Source organism: Aythya fuligula, chromosome 15 (assembly GCF_009819795.1).
Source record: "Aythya fuligula isolate bAytFul2 chromosome 15, bAytFul2.pri, whole genome shotgun sequence".
NCBI classification, from domain to species: Eukaryota; Metazoa; Chordata; class Aves; order Anseriformes; family Anatidae; genus Aythya; species Aythya fuligula.
The window spans coordinates 9,963,622-9,982,063 of record NC_045573.1 but is presented as its reverse complement, the minus strand read 5'-3'; the positions used below and the strand labels follow the sequence as shown (position 1 = coordinate 9,982,063).

General features: G+C 32.6%; 1 protein-coding gene across 1 annotated transcript in view; it reads right to left on the bottom strand.

Annotated features, from left to right (window-relative positions):
• The window catches only part of SNX29 (sorting nexin 29), a 130,450-nt gene that overhangs the window by 73,304 nt on the left and 38,704 nt on the right, over window positions 1–18,442 (bottom strand). The window contains exons 14-15 of the mRNA XM_032197430.1: window positions 14,946–15,028; window positions 5,985–6,091 (exon numbers count right to left, since the gene is read on the bottom strand). Of these exons, the coding sequence (XP_032053321.1) occupies window positions 5,985–6,091; window positions 14,946–15,028 (190 nt within the window). The remainder of the gene's footprint in view (window positions 1–5,984; window positions 6,092–14,945; window positions 15,029–18,442) is intronic.

Genomic DNA, 18,442 nt, shown 5'->3' with positions numbered 1-18,442 from the left:
GAAATCTGGTAGAAATTGCACAATGCTGCTGCTCTTCACAGTCATACATTTCCATCTACTCTACGTGCAGGACTGTCATGTTAGAGAAGTGATCCAAATGCAAGCACCTCAACAACATGTTTTAAGCTAAGCCAGTTTGCACCACAGACCTAGAAACTACTGTGCCATTACAACTGCAGGGTAGGTGCTGTGATACATGTACAGAAGGAGGATTTGAGCAATAGATGGCTGCGTAATTGATAATTGCCACTAAAGATGCCATATAAACCACAGCGTGTGTTTAACCTGAAGAACTTTGTCCATGTTTTCCCAAGTATGTGATTAGGTATAATAAAGGGTACTGCCTCTCCCTGAAAAGCTCAATAACAGCCTTGAAAACAGTAACCTGTAACTGCTAAAATACAGGGGCTAAGATAAGAAATAACCATGGTTAACTGTAAATACCACACTATTTTTTCCTCGCAGAACAGACAGCTTAACACCATAATTATTTACTGTTATCTGAATAAGTAGGGAGACTGAAAAATAAGTTTATAAAGAAATTTAAAAAGTGGTCAGCGTTCACATTAACAAATGGATCACAAAGTGCACAGCAACTCATAGGAACAATCTATGTCTTCATACAGTTGTCGAAGATACAAAACTTATCTGCTTACTTACGTATAGACTTTCAAATAGGTTATGTAGCTAAATAAAATGGTGCTCATATAATTTTAAAACTAAGTTTTTAATATTTCTTTTTAATATTTTTTTTATTCTTCTCTTAAAATATCATTAACACGTAAGAGCAAATTCTATTAATATAGTGAAAGGTTCTAGGTTTACCGGTAGCTTGCAAAAAAGAGGTAAAAGAACAAATCTTCACCAAGAGCATGGTTGCACACTGGAACAGGCTCCCCAGTGAAGTAGTCACTTTACCAAGCCTGTCTGAATTTTAAAAGTGATTGGAGTGTGCACTTGGCCACATGGTCTAAACTTTTGGGTAGACCTGTGCGGTGCCAGGAGTTGGACTTCATGATCCTTATGGGTCCCTTCCAACTCGGGATATTCTATGATGCTGTGATTCTATTAAATCAATTTTATTTATTTATTTATTTTACACAGAAGAGTACAAGAAAAATTGGCAAGAGCGAAATAGTTCTTTGTAGTCGGAGTTGTGGTGTTTGCTTTTTTTTTTTTTTAGTAGATACATATTACTATATCACTGTCACAGCCTTTCCACATAATCATATGGCATTAAAGCAGTACATTGTGCAGACATTAGCAAAACTGCCGTATCAAAATTCCCCACTTTAGGATTTCAATTCTGGACACAGTAAAAAAAAATCATAACAATATACTGTTATTTGCTAGGTGAAATTGAGAGATGATTCTACAAAGATGTTGACACTTTCTGGCAAAGTTCTTAGTGATTTAAGGTATCTTCCCTGACCATATGTCTTACAAGATGAGAAAGGACTGTGTAACAAAAACAGACAAACAAAAAACTGTTGCATTTCATCATGAACACAGTCATATTCCCGTGGCTGAAAATCCTCTAATTTTCAAAAACATGGATTATACAACAGCATACAATTGAAAAGTTCTTAATAAATGGAAATCTGAAATTTATAGACTGAAAGGGTACCTCTGAACTTCCATTTACTCACAGTGAGAGCAGCACAAAGAGCCTTAAAGAAAGTCACACAGGTGCTTTTCACAAGATACTATCCTATTTCGGTACTCCATTACACAGAAGAATGAAAGGTCAGACATTTAAAAGTGTTTAAAAGACTCAGCTACCCAACTACTGTGATAAAAATCCATAATTTACCCTTTTGTGTAGCTGCTGAATCAAAAAGAAAAAACCCTTAAGATAGCTTAAAGTCTTCTGAGCGTTTTGAAATGAAATTGAAGAGATTAAAGTTAAAACTCAATCAAGATGGCAGTTTGAGCAAAAATAATCAGCAGCGTGCTTTTGAGGCCTCAGGATTCAACTGGCCAAATTACTTGTTCTACAAAAAATAAAAGGCTAGAAAACTGACCAGAACTCTGCTAAATGGTCAAACCTTGATTTAATATCCAAAATTACCCTTTGTAGATCCTGTGTTGGAGATTATTCAACTACTCAGAAAAGCTGCATCTTTTTTTTTTTTTTTTTTTTTTTTTTTTTAAGAAATTTAATCTTTTTTTCAGAATTCCAGAATATTTGATATTCTGATATAAATAAATTCTCAACTCTAATCTTCTACTGAGCGTACTTATTTGAATTAAGTGATTCGCACCTCAAGCTCACATGAACAGCATACACACACCTTCCACATCAGAAAAAGTTTCCCAACCTCATGTACCAAATGTTCAGAGACAAGTTCTTCAGGCAGAATGACACATCTAACACATAAAAAATTAATCCCGTAAGCTATAGGAAAAGGTTCAAAATAATATTTTCAAGTTTGTTAAAAGGCAAACTGCAGAATTCTGGTGAACATGACTTTAAACTACCAGGTAATTTATGTAGAAAAATTCTGATTCAGAAATGTTTATTGTACTGGCTTCTAGAAGGAAACCCCTGGAAAGCTGGAAAGGAATGTGCTTATTATATAGAGGGGAAAAAAAAAAAAAAAAAAAAAAAAAGGATATTTCGCTTAGCCTCCAACATTCTTATAGAAAAAGTATTTTTTTCACAGAGATGAGGGTTTAATATATTGTCGTAGTTTTAGGATATTGGAAACCTTTTAGTCCAACAGAGGAGCTAGTCTCCTCATTCCCTAGTCTGACAGAAATTGTCTATTCCAGGAAACAGAAAATTCAATGTCATTTATTGAGTCTTTAACGGAGCTCTCTCATAATACTATTTAGCACATCGTGAGCATATTCTACAACTTAAATTGATGGAATGCAGGTTAAAGCCTATTTAGGTTTGTTCACTAGTTCATTACTGGATTACAGACATAGAAGACAAAGAGAAGAGGAGCGGCTGAGGGAGCTGGGCTTGTTCAGCCTGGAGAAGAGGAGGCTCAGGGGTGACCTTATCGCTCTTTTTAGGTACCTCAAGGGAGGCTGTAGCAAGGTGGGGGTTGGCCTGTTCTCCCACGTGCCTGGTGACAGGACGAGGGGGAATGGGCTTAAGTTGAGCCAGGGGAGTTTTAGGTTAGATGTTAGGAAGAACTTCTTCACTGAAAGGGTTGTGAGGCATTGGAACAGGCTGCCCAGGGAAGTGGTGGAGTCACCATCCCTGTAAGTCTTCAAAAGACGCTTAGATGTAGAGCTTAGGGATATGGTTTAGTGGGGGGCTGTTAGCGTTAGGTTGGAGGTTGGACTCGATGACCTTGAGGTCTCTTCCAACCTAGAAAATTCTGTGATTCTGTGAAGTAATAGAACCATTAGAAACAGCCTCTTACAGGTAACAATCCCATCACAGGTCTGCTTGTCAGGATGTGCAGACAGACACACCAGCTGTTTTAGGTTTTTGTTTGTTTTGCTTCATTTTAAATCCTTAGCAATATCAGGTGTGACATGAGCAAGTCTTTAGAAACTGTTTATTTTGAGCTTAGCTGCAATGCAAGCTTTGAAGAATTTGTCTCTCCCGTGGTGTGTTAACAGGAAAAATTCCACTGATGTTATTTGGAGAGACCTTGCAAAAGCAGGACAAACCAAATGGAATGTATTTATAACTTACATACAGCAAACAATGCAGGGCGAAGGCCCAAAACGTAATGATTTTAAATGCATCTTATTATTCATGGTTTGAAAGTTGTATAAATCCATCTAATATACTTTTTCTTCTGGTTCAAAATAACCTTACAGTTCCAAAGCATTTGACATTAGAAAATGAGTGCATGCACGTATGCATAATACTAATGGTAGCCAAAGACCTAGCATCATCCCACAAGCTTTCAGTCAGGGTTTAGAAAACACTATGATAACTATATAGATAGTTCACTACTATGTCTAAAAGGAAATATTCCACACAATATATTTTACATGGAAAGTTGTTTGTTTGTTTGTTTTGTTTTTTGTTTTGTTTTGTTTTTTACAAAAACTTCTGTAATGTTGTTTTAAGCATAAGACCCAACAAAATTCAAGTTCCTTTACTCTTTCAGAATTTTAAGCTGCAGTGTTTTGTTTGTTTGTTACATCTACTTGGTTATATCAGAATTTCTGATCATATTTTATTAAATAAATAACTTTGAAAATTTTTAACTGTATTTAAAATATGGTAAGAAACTGAAACAATATATTAAGTTAAATAACTAAATATGTTATTATGAACAAAATCATTTTGCTAATTAATAGTCAAACCATTGTATAAATCCTCTTCACAGCTAATCATTTCCTCAAGAGAATTTCTACCAAGAGGTTCAAGGGGACCTCTGTCTTCAGTTGAAATAGTCTACTAGGCACAAACTAACAGTCTTAAAACTGCTTAAAGTCTGAACATGTTTCAGACCCACTTATAGCTGAATTGAACTGCCAGGAAACCTTTTAGTAGGGTTTCTAGCCTGGTCCTCAAAGTGGAACACAGGACAGGCTAACATGTCATCCTTCACTTGTGAAAAGAAAAAGTAGTAATGATTTTCGGCAAGTATGTTTGGATTTTAACAGAGACTGCATCCTATTTTGAATACGTGAACATATTGTTACAGACTGGCAAGTGAGACTCAAATGGAGAGTTCCTCTTCTGGGTGTGATCTGCACCAAGGTTTCCCAGCGATTATATCTATTGCTGTGGCATCAGTGCTACTGCTACCACTGTCTTCCACAAAAATCCCGAGTGTTACCAATAAATCTTTCAACATGCAGAAAAGCTTAGTAGAACAAAGGAGGGTGCTCTTAAAGCTGCAATAGATCTTACCTTTGCTATTACAGATATTCTTTTGAAAGGTACAGAACAAAGAAGTCAAGAACCCATTCAAAGATATGCATTACGTAAAGATTTAGTTTCACATGGTCCTATGAGAAAAGGATAGCCACGGACAAATGTTTTAGAAGAACTTTATTAATCTCTTTGATGCGTGACTCGAATTTTCAGTCACCTGCATATTAATCAGTTAATGTAAGTATCCAATTTCAGAGTATTTTGGGCAAGTGAACAACACAGAAAGTTGTTTTACTTTTTATTGAAATGTTCATTTAATATTTCATAACAGAAATGGGTATTAGATATTAAATTTCATTACTTATGTTTGAAAAATAATTTTTATTTATATTCAGGATTAACCCCTAATCTTTCTCTCTTCTTATTTTTTTCTTTTTAAAAGGAATGAATTTGATATTACTTTACCACAGAGAATCCTGTGTTAGAAACTTTTTCTAACATGATCATATCAAAATAATTAGTAACTTCCAGTATTCATTTTCCATACTGCATTACTCCATAAGCTACACATAAAACAACATAAACGTGAAACAGAATAGCACAATCAGAAAAAAGTATAAAAGCAAAAGAAAAAAGTGACAGATTTCTTTATGTCCTCAGGAAACTTTAAAGCTCAACGCACAGTACAACAAAGCTTGTTAATTATGTACTGTAGCTTATGCAATAGCTGACACCTATTATTTCACCAGCATCCATTATAACTTTAAGGAACTTGTTTATTTATTAAAACCCTCATGAAAGTTGTATGTCTTAATGCAGTAAAACATTCTAGAACAAAACTGATAACTGAAACCACTGTTTAAACAAGTATGGTCCATTATTTCTGTAAACTACAATATATTTTGATAACAGTCAATTTTAATATCAAATATGAATGTGTACCGTTATTAAGTATTTTTAATCACCTGAATTGTTTTAAATGGGCTTTGAAGTTAAATGAACAAAACTGTATTTTAAGCACAGAAGTCAGAAGATGGAACCTTTCATTTTTAATTCTTAGAACAAAAATCAGAATTGTATTTTAGACTAATGGGGAAAAAAGACAGCTAAGGAAAAAATGCTTACACAGCTTCAAGTCTTATTTTACCATTATTATCTCATAAAATTTGTGCAGTGCAGACTTTACCTCAATCAATTTTCTTTCGTAAGAGCTGGCTAGTTCCTCATTGTTTTCTGCTTGCTTTTGGTCTGGAATAGTAAATTCACCATCAGTGCTCCAAATGTTTGGCAGAACTAAAATTAAAAGATACATCAAATTACAATGATAAATTACATAAACATTTAAGGCAATTATTTTAAAAGTAATAGCTCTAAAAGAAACAGTTATCAGAAGTATCAAAATAAGATAAACTATTTGAATAATATAAAAATTTATAAAATAAATACTTTTACATCATATAAAATACTATAAAACAATCATCATATAAAATACTATAAAACAATATTACAAGTACTACAATAAGCGCTGCAGGGAGCTTTCTTGCAAGCACTGTTTAGGCACACTTTCTCATCTTAACAGGAAACAAATGCAAACAAAGTATTTGGCTGTTTTGTAACTACAGCTCAATATGTAGTGACTCCAATTCATACCCAAAGCCACTGTAAACTAAGCCTATGCTTCTATTTTTATTTTTGTTTTTATTTCCATTCTTTTTCATTTCATTTTACTTGAAATTTACTTATGAAATTTTTCATTTCATATTACTTACACAGGACTACTCGCACATCATAGAAATTACAGACAATAAGGCTAAGAATAGATATTAGATGAAGTGTGAAATGCTTAATATTTCCTTTTTTTTTTTTTTCTCTCCATACAGCAGAATCATCTGTATTTATTTTATTCCTGACACTTAATTGTCTAATTTATTCTTAAAAACCTTCAATAAAGAATATTTCATGCTTCTGTGCACAATCTATTTAAATGCAAGTGTTCTTCTCGGAAAGGTTTTCTTGATAACTAGTCAAACTTCCTTCACCTGCCATTTAAGCCCATTGTTTCCTTATCCACACTGAATGAAAACTGTTTTATCCTATTCTGTTCCCAGCTACCATTTACATATTTGAAGATCACTTGAAGGCCTATTCTGAGTAAGTCTCCCCCAAATTACACAAACTCCAATTCAACTTCTCTTCGTAGATCATGAATTTCTGGAAAAAGAAAACATGATAGCACATATAAAGTAAGCAAGCCCTCATGAGAGTGGTTTAATAAACGCTTTGATTGTTTTTCAAAATCTAGATTATACATACAATCATATTAAGGTAGAGAGAAAACTCCATAATTCATTTGATTAAATGCCTGCAAACTGACTTTTGATTCAAATAAGAATATATAAATTCAGAAGCTAATTAGTATTTTAAATTAATTTTGAAAGCTATTTTAATATCTAATTTTCTTGTAAATCTTCTTTAGAATTTTCTGATTGAAGACCTTCAAGATCAACATTTTATTTCAGCATAAAGTTTGACTACATATAGCACTTTTGTTTAAACAATTGTGCATACAGCTTTCACAATGTGATGAAAAATGTCTCTGCACATGGTCAGTATTCCCTTTACATTTATACATCTCACCTGCAAATGCCATAAAAGACTACAGGAATGACATATAATTTATCATAGTTATTTTTGGACTTACTATACTCAAAGTAACCAAAAACCTAGGTCAGCAAGAAAGCTAAGACGACTGACAAAGACACAAAAGAAGAAAAGGCAAGATACAGTAAGAAACTAACATCAATTTTACCAAAAAACGTTCATATTAGTTCACAACACAGCACTCTCATTTATCATGGTTTCCTAAAACCAACATATATAAACTGCAATAATGTGCCTATACAGAAGACTGACATACATTTCAGGAATGCTGTAAATTACTGTTAACCATATGCTATGCTTTCCTTATTCCTTAACTACCAACAAAGAGAGAATCCATAGGATTATCTTATTACAGAATACTTTCTCCATAGACCAATTTGTTAAATAAATTTGTTAAATTTAAGAAGATTATTCTTTGGATTTCACTTACTTAATACATGGACTTAATACATGGACTGCCATGCACACTTATTTTCATGTTTTAATAGAAAGAGATAATCAAAAAACTCTAAGTCTCTGATTTTAAACCTTCCATGTTGGTTAAATTTATGGCAGTGGTTCTACTGTTTATTTTAATTTTCAGATCGTATATATTTTTTAAACTTCATAGGTATAAGCCATTAACAATATAAAAATAAAATAGTCATAAATTTAATACATCTCTTTTTCCCAGTAAATCAAAACTTTGTGTTGTGATTTATTCTTAGGTGATTACTGCTCAACTCATGGAATGAAAAACGCACATAAAACTTTTTAAGCTTTAATTGCAGTTATGTTAACTGAGCAGACTTTAAGATGGTTCATTGAAACAGTAGTCTGTTATGAAAATAATGTACTGACAGTTCTCCTTTTTAAACCCTAAATGTAGAAACTATAGGAAACAATGTAATGTAATTAATTAACAAGGAGTAATTAAGTCAGATTATAACACCTCAAACTGCCATATGAAAATGTAACTAATGGAAACAAAGCAAGGCTTTTATGGAACATCAAGGAGAAAAAAATAAATTCATACCAAACTAATCCAGTAAATTATGTGCTACACAAGATATACAATGAGCAGTGTAATTTCGTATTTATTCAAAGACTTAAATCTGAAGTATCGGATGTATTATGAAATGAGTAATGAAATGAGTAAGCTGAATAAAACTCCTTATAGCAAGCTTTTAAGCTTGGAATGCCTGCATTCTACAGAACTAGAGAAGTGCTACAGAGATGCACACAGGTCAGAGGAAATCTTATGCAAAAGGGTTGGCCAGTTCTTGTTTTTAATGTAACCAGAAGAAAATCCTCCTTCAATGGACAGTTAGCTTTGATACTGGCAGTTCCTATACTCTGACAAATGATTGTTTGGAGGAATGTATCTCAACTCAAAATATTAATTATTTTTCTGCAAGTTCAGTGTTTGCCTCCTTTAGACAACCTGTAGTGAATGAAGCAAGCAGGGTTGTCATGGAGAGAGGTTATTCCCAGACATGTCCTCGTTAAACTTTTGGAAATTCTGTAGAGACTTCTACTGGACTTGGGCCATCTGTCTAGGATTTCCAAACAACTGGAATGTAATAACAACAGCTGCTCTAAACATGGCACTGAATGCTAGGAAACCCCACAAGTCACTTTCTTTGCATGCTTTGTACAATGCATGCATGAGCATACTGCTTCTACATGGAACATTCTGAAAAAAAAAACAAAAAAACAAAAAGAAAAAAAAAATATATAGCAACCTTAGAAATAAAACACCCCAAATCATATCAATTGCTATTCTCTTACAATAGCTTATTTGCAATAGCTTATGTGTTTTGGATATTTCTAAGACAATTCTCTTTTTATCATATATATATATATATATATATGGATGTACATTTATTACTTTATTAATAAAAATACTGTTTTATGTTATTTTGTATACCAATACAAAAACACTGAAAAAAAATACTGGGGGGGGAGGGGCTCTATAAGCCACAAGAATTTCTATAAATGAAAATACTTCTCTTGCCCTGACTCCAATCACCTGCATGCTAAAAGAAATACAGTATCCAAGTAAACTAGATGACTGGAGATTAATTACCATTTCAAGTCAAGAAACCTTAAAGCTAATCTGCAATATGGCTAACTGCTAGCCATGCCAAGTGGCCAGATACTCCTCTTATAGCAGGAACTGCACAAAGCTTTGCTACTCATCATCAAAGCTATGCCATGAGGATAAACATCATGGTTCTATCAATATATGCATTTATTAGTTCATAAAGTTTACTAGTGAATGTCTACAGTGAGCTCTGAGTAAGAGAAATCATTAATTTTTGAACAAGGAGTGAGACAGAATTGTGACTCTTCACACAAAGAAAATAAAAATACTCTATATAGGAACATTAATCCTTATTAAACATATGACTTCACTAACTATAAATTGGCTTCACTTTTAGAAATTTATTAATACACATAGAAAACATTATTAAAAACTGACAAAAAGGCTACCAAATAAAACTAAATTTTCCTCCTGCCACTCTAATATACAATGGTCAGCTTCTAGAAGTTCTTAGGTATGCTCCTAAAATTATTCATTTGGTTAAGCACTGCTGACGAAAAGAATCCTTTCTTGATTTAGCTTTTAACAATTTGTTACATTTATTAAAAGGTCCTGCATTAAAATACAACTCTGCTAGCTGAAACAGCTTTTGGTAGATGAAGAAAGGATTTTTCCAGATGGCAAGGCATAACTTGAAATTAATTTTGTTCTTTCACTGGACTTTGTGCTTCCACTTTATGCTTTCAAAAGCATGTTATTCCTTGTTTTCTTGCAAACACAATATTAATTGCAAGTTGCTGTCTGTAGCTCCCAATTCAGATTAATAGTCAATTTACTCAGCCTTTTTGAAATTAAGATGATTACTATAATTTTTAATTTGCAATTCCTTTGTTCCTAAAATTTTACATGATTTTGTTCTATTAGTTTATTACTTGATAAAGAATCATCTCTTCCTGTTTTTTCTTCATCTTAAACTTCAAAAACAGACGACCAGCAACAAAAGATTCTCATTCTTCTAGCCATCATTTATTTATGGTAGCAGAAACTCAGCTTTGTGCGGTGAAATCTTAATTTGCTATTCTGTTCATGGCATTAAAAAAAAAAAGTAGTCATACACTGAAAACAAAAAAATAAAAGGAAAAATAAAGAATGACTTAACTTACATGGCCAAGGTATGCTTTTCATACAAAAGCACTACACTGAATTTCAAATGGAAAAGTTGAAATTGAGGGCTCCTCAATGCCAAAACCTGCCCTTTGTATTTTGAAATACCAATTAAATAGCTCAAATGATATGTTCAAAGACAATACTCCTTTTAAATTAATCAGGAACACAGAAAAAGAGGACTATGCACTTATCATTCCTACTCATCACTTCTGTGTGGCAGATTCTTCTGCCCAATGGTAAACCAGCAATGAACAGTCCCACACAAGCAGTTCTAGGCAATGCTACCTGTACTGCAAGGTAGGAGGACCTTACAGGCCAAAAGGCTTTAATTTCCATCAAGATAAGCAAGGTTCCTTGTTCTTCCATAAGAAGGACAAAATATTCACAGCATTTTAATTACTTTTAATTAATTTCATAAGCTTCCAAGAGTTCTAATACATATTAGAAGGTTCTCCCTACAGGTTGCAAGTGTTCTATTCTCAGAAATCACCTTTGATTTTCGAAACGATTTTTGTATAGCTTTTACTGAAGGAATACATAATGAATTGAATAATGCTTTCATAAAGAAGGTAAAATTAACGTTCCCCAGATGCATCTTAAATTAAATTCTTTAAAATTTCCTTAACATCTTTCTGTTAACTTTTTTAATCTTCATGTATGTATTGTTTTAATAATGAAAAAATATTCAGTTATCTTTAACATTTGCCTAATATTAAAGTGAGAAGCTTTTCCTATTCTAGTGGCTGCTATCAGACAGTTTATAGATTTGAAGACATCATCAAAAGCACAGCTATGTAACAACAACTGAATTATAGCCAAAAAATAGAACCTTCGAATTAAAAAAAAAAAAAAAAGTGGTACAAATACAATTAAAGCATTTCAGCATTCCCCACCCCACACATTTTGTGAAACTTTCTTAAAGAAGGTTACTCAATTAGCTTCAGGAATCTGTTTGGACAACTGAGAAAAAAAAATCGTTGAGTACAAAGGGTCTAGAATTATTACACCTCAGCAGGTTTGAAAAATGGTAGACATCCAACTCCTGCTGACAGCTGAGAAACAAGGATGTTCGTTCATTAAATGTTTAAATACAAATATCAAACTGCTCAGTCAATACTACTTAGCACTCACTTTGAAAGCTGGTGTGGCATTATGAACTTGACACACTTCTGAAGCTTGGGTAACTTATTTACAATCACTCTTTAGAAACCAAACACTCAGCAAGTCACCCACCTTGAGGCAAACTATTATGCTGAATTTCATTTATAGTTTTAGGAATCCATTTAAGAGCCATACTCAATAGCATCTGATCTGATTTATTGTAGCAACCATGTTGAATACTCTCTATTTATAGTCATAAAAATAACAGCAGAAGTTCAATTATTTTGAATCTTTAAAAATAGTTTCACAGAAATTCTGAACGTATAGCGTTCTAAAATCTGTAATATATGTAAGAAGGCTTTTGTTATGATACTATTTGTAAGAAGATTAATCATCATTTAAATTACCTATTATGATAACATAGAGCTGTATTGAAATTAGTTCTATGCAACAGTTTAATCATCTCTGATGAGGAAAATTTCCTACCATTCCAGCACAAGATGATGGCCAGGTGTTTTCCAAGTATAAATACAACAAAACTCTGCTTCTCTGTCTACAAATAAGTCTAAATGTCCAGAACCTTAATCTACGAGTATGTAAATTAATATGCAAGAAAGAAATGAGAATTTCAATTAAAAATGATAAAAGCAGAGAAAACAGTAGTTTCTTCATCCTGTTGTCACAAGATTGTCACAATCTCAGATCACAGTAATAAAACAGATCTTGCAAATATACACTCTAATCCTTTAAACATGTAACCTAATTAGGAACAAAATTAGTTCCTAATTAGTTAAACAAGTGTTATGGTCACTTTACATTATATCATAATTATGTATATAATTATATCACACTTAGTTCATTAAGATTCAGAGATACCATTTTACTGAATGGCCAGAACTCTTAATTTTATGCTGCAAAACTGCTTCCATATTTTCAAAAAAAATACTGTTTTCTGCTGCCATGTTTGAACATAGGGACACTGGAATCCTTTAAAGCACTCTACCATGATTTGTTTGCTACTAAACAATGAAAACTTTTGGAAGTCTTTACACTATGATTGCCAGAAATTACACCATGAGTTTTACCTGTCCCAGAAGATGTTTTCAAGCCTGGACCCCATTTGCTAACCCTATGTGCAAGTTCTTTACAATATAAACAATTTCTAAAGACACAGGGCTGATACAGAAGTCCTGAGATCACTGAATAAAACACAGCATAGACTATGGATTTTGGTCTATATTTATGTCTTGTTATGACTAGGAGATAGTACAGGTGACTGATTTTAAACAGGATGCCTAGACACAAGAGGTAAAGACAGCTTGTTTGGTTCTTCTTACTACTTTCCTCCACTGTTAAAAGCACAGTTTTCTACTTCTTGTAGGCTTGTGATGCCTATATTGCTCTTCAGTGATCAATATTCACATTCCTTTCTCTATACATATTACTATTCAGGGATTATTTACACGCTTAAGTACTCTTCTGAATCAGAGGCCCCAATACTACTAAAAATTTCACATAAATCACCAATGACAGAAGGGAGCAAAAAATTATTTGTTTTTGTTTAAAAAAAAAAAAATGTTAAGATAAATTATTACAAATATTACAAATAGTTCACGTAGCTGAAATTTATTCTGGTCACTAATGATAAATACTATAGCCAAATAGTGTGGATTGACTAAATATCCTTTAAGTGTGAAGCATACATGTATTCAGTTTTAAGAATGCTGGTAATGTTCCACCCCCCTTTTTCATCCAGCAAATCTGACTATCCTACTTGGTTTCTATTCTTATCACTCACTAATTTGCATAATTTTATCATGGCAGAATATAGCTAGCCTAGGATTTTTTTTTTCCTTTTCCTATAATTAGGCTCATCATGGAAACTGTCAGTATCTAATGAAGGATAATTTCTGCTATTATAAGAAGCTTAAGAGATGTTTTTTGTGAATAACTCTTAAGATGAATCACTACGCTCCAGCAACGTCAGAAGTAAAAACGTGTTCTTACAAACAACAACCCTTTAAAGATGAATGAACTTTTTAAACTTTTTAAATTCAAGGTAAATATAGTGACTAGCCCGTAAGGACAGAATTAATCTAGTATTCATTCATACAACCACCTGTATGAGCACAACATTGACAATCTAAAAAGAAAAAAAGACTGTACCAATTTCTTGAGAGCCACCTACTCTCTCGAAGAATCTTCTGTAGTCAGTAGTAATACAGTCCCACCAGAAGATAATTCAAAATCACTACTCCAAAAAGATACTGTCATAGAAACTTCTATCCCCACTAAAGAAATACAGGTAACACTGCTGATGACTTATCTTTCAGATCAAACATTTGCTAATTATAGTCAAAGAGGCTTAGCACAGAAAGCAAAGTGGTTGTTCTTAATACAAAGTCTATTTCAAACAGTCTACAAATGCTTATCTCCAAAATAGATACCACTAACACTATAATCTAGAGTTACTAAATTCTTACTTTTCAATAACAGATTAATTCACAGATTATTTTTTAAAATAATTTTTTGTCTGATAGCTTTTTCTGGAGCATTACTTACTAAAAAGAAAACAACCTCCTTCATAAGACTCTCATCTATCAAAAAGTGCCCTGTAAATGTAACTAGAAAAATCTACATTGACGTTTTCCTCAAAATATATCAAATATGTTATTTTTACTGTCGGGGATAGGATTTTACCAGGGTTCAAATAGATAAAATTATACCTTGCTAATCCCACTCGCATGTAAATTATTTTATTTGCTGCGATGAAGATTGAGCAAGAACATCCTGATTCAGCACTAATTTGATCATGTGCCATCATATAAGATTATTTTCATTTGACATCAATCTGCATTACAAAACTGTTCACACAACAGCAAATAGCCCAGTGAGAGATGCATCAACAACAGTGCCCATAGAAACAGAATTAACTTCTTTTCAGCTTGGATCTTCAACAGGGGGAGGTATGGTGTCATACTGGATAAAATGTGATAAAAAGATGGATAAAAAGCAGATTCTTGTAAACAAGATGCATGGCTGTTCACTGTCCATTTTTTCTTTGTAGATTTTTATATAGGTCTAGGAGTCACTTACATCATTTGATTAATACAACTATGCCCCCAATAAACTGTCTCCACAAAAGAAAAACAAATCCTGTGCATGGATTTTTTTCCTTCATTTAATCCTTACCTTCCACTGTTTGACCTTCTCTTCTGAGCATCTGGACAGCTCCAACATACTTCTTAAGTTGCACTTTTAGCACCTCATTTTCTCTGTTTATTAAAAAAAAAAAAAAAAAAAAGAATAAGCAAATATTATTGTTTTCTCAAAATAGAGGAAAGACTTTCTCAGTGGAAACAATCATGTCTGTGATAATAAGCTTTATCTAGCTTGTGTCATCAAGATTAAAAAAAAAATTGACTTTAAGTAATTATTAGTTGACATTAAGTAATGTCAACTGCAAAGTACTAGGAAAATTAGTCGACCAGGTACGCATGTAAGTAATGCTGACAGGCTAGATATATAACACAGATTACAGAAAGCTGTAAACAGATTAACTTAACAAGACAGGCATTTTATTCATGGGAATTTATTTAAGAATGAGAAGTCTCCAGAAACACTTGCAAATGTTTGATGGCCCTTATCATACATTATATAAATACATATATAATTGCTTTTAGTAATTGTTTGAGGAGTAGTTTGTGTCAAAATTTCAACCATATTACATGTGGCCAGTGAAAATGCACAAATTTACACAAAGTGTTTCTTATGCTTTTGGAGTTGACTGATACACGAACAAAATATTTCAACTGAAACCTTCAGTCCCGCTTCAGTGGAAAGTGTGAATGAAATGTAAGCAAAACTGGTCATCAGCAGTAGCAAAGTATTCAGACTCCAAGTACTACATTCAAGACTTTTTTTTTTTTTTTTTTTTTCCTCGCCAGTTACTTGGCCTCAAAAGAAGTTGAGTTATTCCAAATTCCTGAATGGAAGTGCAGTCACTCCAATGCATCATAGTAGTTAGAAGTCAGTGATTTATTAGAACAAGATCAGGAGAGGAGTAAGAAAGGGTGGCTTTTTTTTTGTTGTTTTGTTTTGTTGTTGTTTTGTTTGTTTGTTTTGCTTCTCCTTTGGTTGGTTGGTTTTTAAAGTACAGCTTCAAAAGTCTATAATATTATCTAATGAAATTATAAAAAAAAGAAAAAAAAAAAAAAAGGAAAAACTTATTTTAATTCAGGAGATACCAGTCTTTACCTGCAGTAATTTAAACAGCTACTGCATGTGTAATGGAGGGTTTTACATGGGTCTATGTTAGAAGACTTTTTTTATTAACGTTTTACACATGTACCCATACCCACATATCCACAAATATATCCACATATCCACAAACCTCCTAAAATATATATTTTTATCCAAATTGATGCTATATTTTTATTTCTATGGATCTCAAATCAGTTTTCAATGTAATCTCAGCTTTATTCAATCATTTAGGTAGGAGGTTGCTAAGTCATTGGGAAGAAACTATTCATTACCCAACAATCAAATTTTAAATGAAGCTTTTGAAGGTTTTATGCATTTTAATATATTTTCATTTCCTATGCTACAAAGAACAAGTCAGATTTTCCACAAGAGATGGCAGGTGATGTTCAGATCAGCGTGTGTGTAAATAAATAAATAAATACAGTATAACTATATGACAAATAAAAACAGATCTAAGTAACTCATTCAGGAAAAAAAAAAAAAAAAAACATAAATGACACCTGGAACAAAAAAATTTATCACCACAGAATTGTTCATGTCTGCATGTAAATAACTATAATCAATTACAATCTACTGAGGTTTAAGGACTCTCATGACAGAATCATAAACCATCTTGTTTCTGCATTTGAGAAGAGATTCAGCACCTGTCCATACTGCAATAACACAGAAAAAAAATAGGAATTCTTCCACTATTGTGCCTATGGTTCAATTTCATGATAAACAGATGAAGTACACATATATAATCTCTGCCGTATTTATGATAAAACTATGTTTTCCCATACCTCAGGAAAAAAAAAAAAGAAAAAAAGAAAAAAAGAAAAGCAATTTCTCATATGTCTCAAATACAGAGGCCTGAATACTGTAATTAAGCTTCTGGAAGAAGTATCAGATATTGACAAATGCTTTCTGTGGAACTTACTCCTAAAACATGTCTTATTTCTAAATTCAGGCTTAAAAAAAAAAAAAAAAATCAAGATGGCTTTGTCTTGTTAAAAAAAAGTTCTTTAGAAAATACTATAAAGGTACAAAATCTCCAAATAATAATAAAAAAAAGACATGAATATCAATAACAACATGAAATAAAGACCTTACTGAAAGAATATGTACAGTTCATATAGAGAGCTGGGGCTAGATGACCTCCAGAGATGCCTTCCTACCTGAATTATCCTATGATCACACTATTAGGAAGTGCAAAACTACTGCTAATTGTAATTATATTTAAAACAAAGCAAAACAGGGTGTTGTATATAAGCCCTAAATGAAATATGAAACATAAGAAATATTACTCATGGCAGCAGAAGTTGAATTATATATAATACATGAGACTATAGTATAAAACCAACCTTTGAAAATCTTTTCAATTTTCAAATTTAAGTTATGTTAGTCTCTCTTTCTCAGCACTGATACCAAATCCGAAGAAGTGGCTTTGCGGTTAAGATAAACAACTTCCTCACCTTTCTTACAAATTAACATCCCATTTTTTATAATTGTTTTCCTAAATTGTGGCATTTCACCAACTAAGTGGAAAAAAGTTAGTTAATAAAGGAATATTCAGATTAGTTTTCACAAGCAGGGACAAGAGATACTTTTCCCCTCTGTCTAAGAAGTTGCTTAAGGTAAGCAGTGCAATCATTTCAAGATGCACAACGTATCACTGTACTATCACTGAAGTGCTATGCAGCTAAGTCTGAAGGAATTGCTGGAAAACAGATTATATATTAATCAAAATGCCAAATCAAAACCAATGTGGCTTAAATAATACAGACGCTAGATATGAGGAGGCAGATTAGGTTACAGAAGGAACAGTAAACAGAAGGTACATAAAAGTCCAAATGCTGCAATAAAAAAGCAGTTTGTTTCCCCTCCCCCGTTTCCCTACACAGTACATTGTAATGTACATTTAATCTGCTCTTCTTGCTACAAACCCCATCCTTTGTAAGGGATGCTTTCCTCTAGCATCCCTGAACACAATCTAAGAATATGCAATCTGAGATTAGCCAATTTCACGCTCAACTTCAATAAACCTCTCTGCCTCACAAACTGATGTAATAGTACACCATACAAAAAAAAAATCAATTAAAAAACAGTAACATTGCCAAGGAGCCACTGGCACAAAATGTCCATGCAATTTGAGAAAGGATCATTGACAAGGGGAAAAAAAAAAAAAAAAGACAGCTTATAAAATAATACCAGAGTTTATTTATTCTATTCTATCAAAAGACTAGGAAATAGGTTAAACACTGAAACTACTTCCTTTAAAACAATCAGATAACTATTATGAAAGAACTATTGAAATACTTCACATGGGAAAAAAAAAAAAAAAAAAAAAAGAGATTACTGCTACTTGAAAGTTAAATGACCTAAGAAGTTCTCCATTTTTAAAAGAAAACTTATAGAAATATTTCAGAGTTTCCTAACTAAAAGCT